The sequence below is a fragment of the Osmerus mordax genome, chromosome 5 (assembly GCF_038355195.1).
Source record: "Osmerus mordax isolate fOsmMor3 chromosome 5, fOsmMor3.pri, whole genome shotgun sequence".
Classification (NCBI taxonomy): Eukaryota; Metazoa; Chordata; class Actinopteri; order Osmeriformes; family Osmeridae; genus Osmerus; species Osmerus mordax.
The window spans coordinates 22,334,289-22,342,702 of NC_090054.1; the positions used below are offsets into that span (position 1 = coordinate 22,334,289).

General features: G+C 49.5%; 1 protein-coding gene across 8 annotated transcripts in view; it reads left to right on the plus strand.

The window, feature by feature from the left end:
- Nucleotides 1-2,433, plus strand: part of fgfr2 (fibroblast growth factor receptor 2) — a 43,803-nt gene extending 41,370 nt beyond the window's left edge. For all 8 annotated transcript variants that reach the window (XM_067236066.1, XM_067236070.1, XM_067236064.1 and 5 more), the window contains one exon: nucleotides 737-2,433. In XM_067236066.1, the coding sequence (XP_067092167.1) occupies nucleotides 737-901 (165 nt within the window). In that variant the 3' untranslated portion in view covers nucleotides 902-2,433. The remainder of the gene's footprint in view (nucleotides 1-736) is intronic.
- The last annotated feature ends 5,981 nt before the right edge of the window (nucleotides 2,434-8,414 follow it).

An 8,414-nucleotide genomic window follows, 5' to 3' on the forward strand; every position in this document is an offset into this window, starting at 1 on the left:
TGAGGCTTCCCTGGGTTCTTGGCGGGTGTTGCCATAGTGCTGAGGTATTTTTTCAGCCGTTTTTACTTTTTCCAGCCTTCCCGCGCTGCTTGAATCCTGCGTTCCAATTTCAGATGTCAGGTTTGTTTTGATTGTGCTGCAGAGTGACGAGAAGCTCAGTGCCTGGCTCCATGCCCACCCCCCCAACCCGCCCGCCCACCATCTCCCCCTCTCTCCCTTCCTCCCTCCTCCTCCCTCCCTGTCTCCACCCCCCCTCCCTCTCTCCCACCCTCTCTCTCTCCCTCTCTGTCTCTGTAGACTCACCATGGTCTCACTAGCCCAGACACATTGAATCACTTTGTAGAGACGAGGTCAGCCCTGCTCTGTGGAACTTTCCCTTCAGCACCATTTATCAACTATTATTATAACAAATATTTTTATATGGGTCCAATTTTATGATTATTTTCTCTCTTGGCATTGGCAACTCTAATGTGAAGCATCCGGGGGGCTTGGTGTGGATCTACATGTGTATACAATAATGAAGATGAACCCCTCGCTCCATGTCTTTCATCTCTATATGGAGACTGTCTGTCTGTCTGTACCCAGTCTGTCTCCCTACCTGTGCATGTCTGTCTGTCTCTCTTATCTTATTTCTATTTGCTGTCAGGCTACCCTCCCCTGTGTTCATCTCCTTTCTCCCTAACCCTAACCCTTTCCCCTCAACACGTGTGTGTGTGTCTTTCCCTGCTGTCTGCAGGAGTACCTGGACCTGTGCTCCCCAGCGGAGCAGTACTCTCCCAGCTTCCCAGACACGCGCAGCTCCTGCTCCTCCGGGGACGACTCTGTGTTCTCCCATGATCCTCTAGCGGACGAGCCCGGCCTCCCTAAGTACCAGCACATCAACGGGGGCATCAAAACATGAGCCCCCCAACCTGCACCACGCCTCCTCCTCCAACCACCTCCCTTCTCCTTCTCCCCCCTCCATAACCTCCCCTCCTCCTCCAACCACCTCCCTCCTCCTTCTCCCCCCTCCATAACCTCCTCTCCCCTCTTCCCCCCTGTCTGGATCTTATGGACAAATGGACCTGGACAAGACTGGGCAGGTGACAGTGCTGCTGGCAACGTCAACACACACACACCGTCATACATAAGCTCTTACAGACGTGTTGAAGGGCTGAAGGAGAAAACAGGGACCTGAGAGTGTTCCCCTTGACTGACTGAATGAAGAGCTGGCCCCTTTATAGCCCTGCCTTTAATAGCCCCGCCCCCAAGCCCAACCCCCTGGATAGTCCCAGCCCTGGATTGCTGCCCCCACCCCTTCAGTTGTTTAGCTCTTGTTGTTGTTCCAAAAGTTCTGGAAATATGTTTCTTCCATGATTGCATTCCATTGGCTGGCATTCCAAGACTTTGTTTATTCCCAGAGGAAAGATGGACCTTAATAAACTGAAAAAGGAACGGAAAACAGAGGAAGAGAAACAGAAATGGAATTGAAAGAAAAGCCTAACTAACAAACATATAGATGGATGGACTGAGGGGAAGAATGCCTAAAGACACTGCCTCTTGTTTATTTTGTAATATTGTCTAATTTCTTTTTACTTTACTCTCTTGATACACCCATGCAATTATTCATATGGAGAAAAACAATACACAGTAAACTGTATAGTGCTGGGTATATCTGTAAATATATTCAAATATGTATAAATATATATTATATATTTACAGTGAATTATTTTTTGTATGGGCTCCAGAATAATGAGCCCTCTCCTTGCTCTCTCTTGAGGACAGAGGGCATGTTGGGCAGGTTCTTACACAGACCAACACATTGCAGACACACCTGTCTCTCTCGCTCAGTAACACAGTGGACTTTTGGCTTTCAGGGACAGAGGTAGCATGTTAATTTATTGACTTATGTTTTTTTGAAAGTGAATAAAAAAGTTGAAAACTACAAAAATAGTACAAAATAAATAATGATATTAATGATGCCAATAATAAAGAATAAATAATCCATTATGTATTTCAAAATGATCTTTCATAGGTAACAGAGAAAGCTATTTTTAGTGGGTTTGAAAGATCCTTGTTTTGTATGGTTTATATATGAATGTGAATATTAAGTTAAAATTGAAATATTGTACATTTTATAGTCGTCTAATCCCTTTCTTACGTAGCTGGTGCAGTTTTTATCCAGTCAATTTACTCTTTCTTAGGTTTGCATTTGAAATTACATGATTTCTGGATATTTATATATAAGAAATAAAAAAGATTCTGAAATTACCCACTAGCAATCTGTAATCTCCTGTAGATGGAAGATAGACTAAATTCACACAAGAGAATTGAAAGCTGGGAATTGAAAGTATTAAATCATTCAAGTGTTTTTCTTTTTTTTTACTGGACCAAGTTGAAAATGTTCTGTTCAAATGTTACTACCACATTGGCAACATTAAAGATGGAAAAGCATATCTGGGTCTATGTATTTCACTCCTCCATGCTATGCTACGTGTTATGGCTCCTACTCCTACCTCTAGGGTGTATGTCGTGTCTCTGTAGGAGTTCCTGTGACGGCAATGACGTAGGAGTGCGCCCCCCGGCGTTGATGTTCCCGGAACTGGTGCGGCTGTGTCTGATCGGGCCAAATTAGGTTGATGATGTCGTCGGATTTAAATGTGATGGCGTACAGAGAGAGGATGGAGTCACGCTGGGCGTTTGTCTAACCGTGTTCCTCTTGAAGGGAGATAGAGTAGAGACCCATGGGTTAGGGTTAGTTAGTAGAGACCCATGGGTATACTCCTCAGCATGTAAGTAACTCATTTTATACACAGCAGTTTAGGAGCGATTCCGCCTGCACCCTTTGTAACCTAGAGTGTAGAGTAGAAGTTTAAGAGTAGAAAAACTCAGGTTAGAATCCAACAGCGAGCAGGTAGCTGGTGGGTTCCAACAGGGCCGGTTCGGTCCTTAGAGTAGTGCACCTTGTTTGTCTCATTAGGAATCGCTCATAGTCTCTGTGTCTTGGTTTGTTGCCTGGTATGTCACTTGTTTTCTTGTATTTTCGCTACTGCCACTCTATGCTATGTGAATACTTGTCCTGTGGAGCTGTTCAAATACATGTACATAACCTGTCCCTAAGACCCCCTCTGTATTGCTGTATATACTAAACTTTAAATGTTTCTATTTACTTTAACTTGTGTGAAAAAGTGTATCTGTACTTCTACTTGAGTGAAGGATGTGTGTACTCTTGCCATCTCTGTATAGTACACTACAGTACTGTGTTCTATGGTGGACAGTACAGTATAGTAGTGTTGCATATGGTTCAGTTTATGGTTGAATTTTTTAGATTATGTCTTGGTTCCCTCAATTACCAGGCGTTGACTTGCACACACACACACACACTCACCCTCCCTCGTCCAGGCTCAGGTCCCCGGGGGGCCGGCCGCTGAACGTGTTCCCTCTTGCCTCCGGAACGGGAGCCAGGAGGGAGACGGCAGGAAAACTTTTCAATTTTTCCACAGAAATAAGGGAAAGCAAAAACGCCAAACCCTGAAGGAAGAGAGGCAGGGTAAGAACCCTCCTACCTGGAGGAAGAGAGGCAGGAAGAGAGGCAGGGTAAGAACCCTCCTACCTGGAGGAAGAGAGGCAGGAAGAGAGGCAGGGTAAGAACCCTCCTACCTGGAGGTAGAGAGGCAGGAAGAGAGGCAGGGTAAGAACCCTCCTACCTGGAGGTAGAGAGGCAGGAAGAGAGGCAGGGTAAGAACCCTCCTACCTGGAGGTAGAGAGGCAGGAAGAGAGGCAGGGTAAGAACCCTCCTACCTGGAGGAAGAGAGGCAGGAAGAGAGGCAGGGTAAGAACCCTCCTACCTGGAGGAAGAGAGGCAGGAAGAGAGGCAGGGTAAGAACCCTCCTACCTGGAGGAAGAGAGGCAGGAAGAAAGGCAGGGTAAGAACCCTCCTACCTGGAGGTAGAGAGGCAGGAAGAGAGGCAGGGTAAGAACCCTCCTACCTGGAGGAAGAGAGGCAGGAAGAGAGGCAGGGTAAGAACCCTCCTACCTGGAGGTAGAGAGGCATGAAGAGAGGCAGGGTCAGAACCCTCCTACCTGGAGGAAGAGAGGCAGGAAGAGAGGCAGGGTAAGAACCCTCCTACCTGGAGGTAGAGAGGCATGAAGAGAGGCAGGGTAAGAACCCTCCTACCTGGAGGAAGAGAGGCAGGAAGAAAGGCAGGGTAAGAACCCTCCTACCTGGAGGTAGAGAGGCATGAAGAGAGGCAGGGTAAGAACCCTCCTACCTGGAGGATCCATTAGGAAAGGAGGGGCAGATAAATAGAGATATAGAGCAAAAAGTGTGTGTGTGAGAGAGAGAGAGAGAGAGAGAGAGATGGACAGATTACCAGACTAGCAATTTCAAATTGTTATCAACATGGTAGCTCAGCCCCTCTCCATTGTCTTGTGGGCTGCACCCTTCAACCACCCACACACACACACAGGACAACCAGGAAGTCAACTCATGCAACTTGAGAAAGTTGTGATTTTAGGACCACACACAATGACACATCAATCAAGCTAAAAGCTCACAATGAATTCAGTCATTGTTGGAGTTAAATATCACTTGTATTGTCTTCGACCCTCACCCCCTCAACATCACCCCTTCACCCTAACAGAACAAGGGTACTGGAGACCAGGTTGGCCCGGAGAGAGTCCACACACAACAGCTGAACTGAGATGCCAACATCGCTATCCGACAGGCAGGCCTGGAGACCTACAGGAGCTGGTGTGCACCAGCCAGGTGCCTCCCTTCTCTAGAGCCCCCCTAGACCACCCCCCCCAGCCCCCTGGACCCCTCCAGCACCGCCCTAGCCCAGCCATCTGCCAGGGGGCTGGGTGTTTGCACAAGGCCTGGCCTCTGGAATGTCAACATGGAGCTTTGTGTGAAGCCCTGAGCGGCCCTAGGGGCTGGAGATAAGAGCTTACCAACCCAGCCCAGCAACAGGAAGAGAAGGTTGACTTTTTAAACTGCACAGTTTAACTGCTTACACTGACCGCTGAGCCCTTTACTAACAGTGATCCCCCCCATAACAACCCCCTCGATCCCCCCATAACGAACCCCCCTCGATCCCCCCATAACAACCCCCTCGATCCCCCCCATAACAACCCCCTCGATCCCCCCATAACAACCCCCTCGATCCCCCCCATAACAACCCCCTCGATCCCCCCCATAACAACCCCCTCGATCCCCCCATAACAACCCCCTCGATCCCCCCATAACAACCCCCTCGATCCCCCCATAACAACCCCCTCGATCCCCCCATAACAACCCCCTCGATCCCCCCATAACAACCCCCTCGATCCCCCCATAACAACCCCCTCGATCCCCCCATAACAACCCCCTCGATCCCCCCATAACAACCCCCTCGATCCCCCCATAACAACCCCCTCGATCCCCCCATAACAACCCCCTCGATCCCCCCATAACAACCCCCTCGATCCCCCCATAACAACCCCCTCGATCCCCATCTAACCCTAACCCCCCTCGATCCCCCCCATAACAACCCCCTCGATCCCCATCTAACCCTAACCCCCCTCGATCCCCCCATAACAACCCCCTCGATCCCCCCATAACAACCCCCTCGATCCCCCCATAACAACCCCCTCGAACCCCCCATAACGAACCCCCCTCGATCCCCCCATAACAACCCCCTCGATCCCCCCATAACAACCCCCTAGATCCCCCCATAACAACCCCCTCGATCCCCCCATAACAACCCCCTCGATCCCCCCATAACAACCCCCTCGAACCCCCCATAACGAACCCCCCTCGATCCCCCCATAACAACCCCCTCGATCCCCCCATAACAACCCCCTCGATCCCCCCATAACAACCCCCTCGAACCCCCCATAACAACCCCCTCGATCCCCCCCATAACAACCCCCTCGATCCCCCCATAACAACCCCCCTCGATCCCCCCATAACAACCCCCTCGATCCCCCCATAACAACCCCCTCGATCCCCCCATAACGAACCCTAACCCTAACCCCCCTCGATCCCCAGCCCAGCATGACAGCAGAGAGCCATTATGAGGCAGTCCCGGTGGTCACATAATTGTGTTAAATACATTTAATTATTGTTTGGTAGCTCCAACCCCTGGCTACACTGTGCTCGTGTGCAGCTCTAGAGCTGCTGGATGGGCCATCCATCATGGCGCCGTGTTCAGAGCACGATGGGGTGGATGAGAGATACTGAGAGGGTCGTGGCTGGGTCACAGGGAGGGAGGCTCTGCTGCTGTTTGATTAAGGAGTTTGCAAGACTTATGTCTCTTTCTGCATGTGAGAATAAACAAAACGATGTGTGTGTGTGTATATGTGTATGGGTGTTTGTATATGTGTGTGTGTGTATATGTGTGTGTGTTTTTTTTTCTCATGGGATCCCCCAGTGCTTTTGTGTTTTAGAATGTTCAACTTTCCACTGACGTGCTGAACACAGGCTGTTGGATCACTGGAAACCACTCAGAAACAAACAAACAGAAAAAGCAAGATCCAGCCCTAAACAGTTTAGACTACTCAGGACACAATGGAGTCTTCCAGAAAATGGGGAAACAGAAACCTCGGATTTTGAGCAGCAAGCGGGAGGAGCTGGTTCATGCAGGAGACTTAGAGACCTTAGCGCTGTCAGCCAGCATCTGAACACATACTAACCAGCCTGTCATTCCTACTGCAGCAGGGAACTCTGACCAGGAACTCACCCACATGTCACCCTCCAAATGCACTACAGGATGGTCAGCGCTTTCTTGTTGTTACATGGGATTGTACAAGAGACTTTCAAATGTCAAGGAAGGTGTGCTAACCACACATATTCCCTGGTCTCTTGTCTCATGTTGATGATGTCAGGTGTATGATGTCAGAGGTGCAGCTCTCTGGCTCAATACCCATGATGTCTAGTTTTACCAGTTGAGGAGAAACACACTAGTACAACAACAACATTATCCTGCGTCCCAAAATCTAAACCCTACAGATGTGGCAATCAAGTATTTTCATATAGAAACTGTAACCTTACCCCCACTAATTTAATAAGTTCCAGGGTTCAAAGGTAACTCAGTTCCACTTCAGTTCTCTCTAATTTCGGTTTAGCATCATGTTGTGTCATGACAGGAGAGGGATTAGAGTTCATGTCCAGCTCCAGCCTCCCCTGTCCCACATGCCACCAGGAACTCTGGACAGAGATCTAAGGCTGTGCAGATACTAGACTGAACCAGACCAGTCAGCTGTCATGAGCAAACATCAACCCCGGCCAGTAAAAACCCAGTAAAACTAGTGCCCATAAATGTTGTTTGATTGGAAATGTGCAGATCATCAGAGCAGTTCCCTTGCCGGATGCCAGAAGGAGGAAGAGGAGGGAGGGGAAGGAAGAGGGAGAGGAGAGAGGGGGAAGAGGAAGAACAGGGAGGGGAGATAGATGGGGAGGTAGGGGGGTGTCAAGGGGAGGCAGCATTTTTTACTTCCTGGGAATCAGGGGGAGGAGATAGGGGTTAAGTCTGGAATTCATGGACAGTTCTATACCTCGGCCTGGCCGTCAGACACTGGTCAGCATGTGGTCAGACTGACTGGATAGGTAGCACACCTCTCGCAACACAGAACAATCTTATTTAAACCAGCAACACAAGTGAAAGTGAGTAAAAAAAGTGGGAAAATAAACATGTGAAAATTTTGTAATCTCTCACTCCCTCCTCCCTCTCTCCTCTCTCCCTCCCTCCCTCCTCCCTCTCTCCTCCCTCCTTTCCCTCTCCCATCCCTCTCTCTCTCCCTCCCTCCTCCCTCTCTCCTCCCTCCCTCCCTCCCTCCCTCCCTCCCTCCCTCCCTCCCTCCCTCCCTCCCTCCCTCCCTCCCTCCCTCCTCCCTCTCTCTCTCTCTCCTCCCTCTCTCCTCTCCCTCCCTCCCTCCTCCTCTCCTCTCTCTCCCTCCTTTCCCTCTCCCATCCCTCTCTCTCTCCTCTCTCTTGCCTCTCTCCTTCTACTATTCTACTGTTGTCAGTTTGACTGTTTTTACAATCCAAAAGATTGATGATCACCATGACAATGCCATGGTGACAGACATGAGGTATAAATCACAGAGGAGGTCTCTCCCCCTCCTGCATTAACCTCCCCAGCTAACAAGGAGCCCAGTGTTTCTGGGACCTTGCACAGCTCTCCCTCACCCTCCGCCAGACAATTAGTTCATTTCAAATCTACTTTCAAAGTTTTCTGCCTTCTTTCTCCCTTTCACACCGTGCTTCTCTTTCCTCTGCTCTGACACTCTTTAAACATTCTTTCTCGTTTTCATCAGAATCAGAATTCTGATTCTGACTCCCTTTCCTCTCTCACTCTTTCTCTCCCCCATCTATCTCTCCCCTCTTTCTTTCTCCCCCCTCTCTCTCTCTCCCCCCTCTCTCTCTCCCCCCCTCTCTCTCTCCTCCCCCTCTC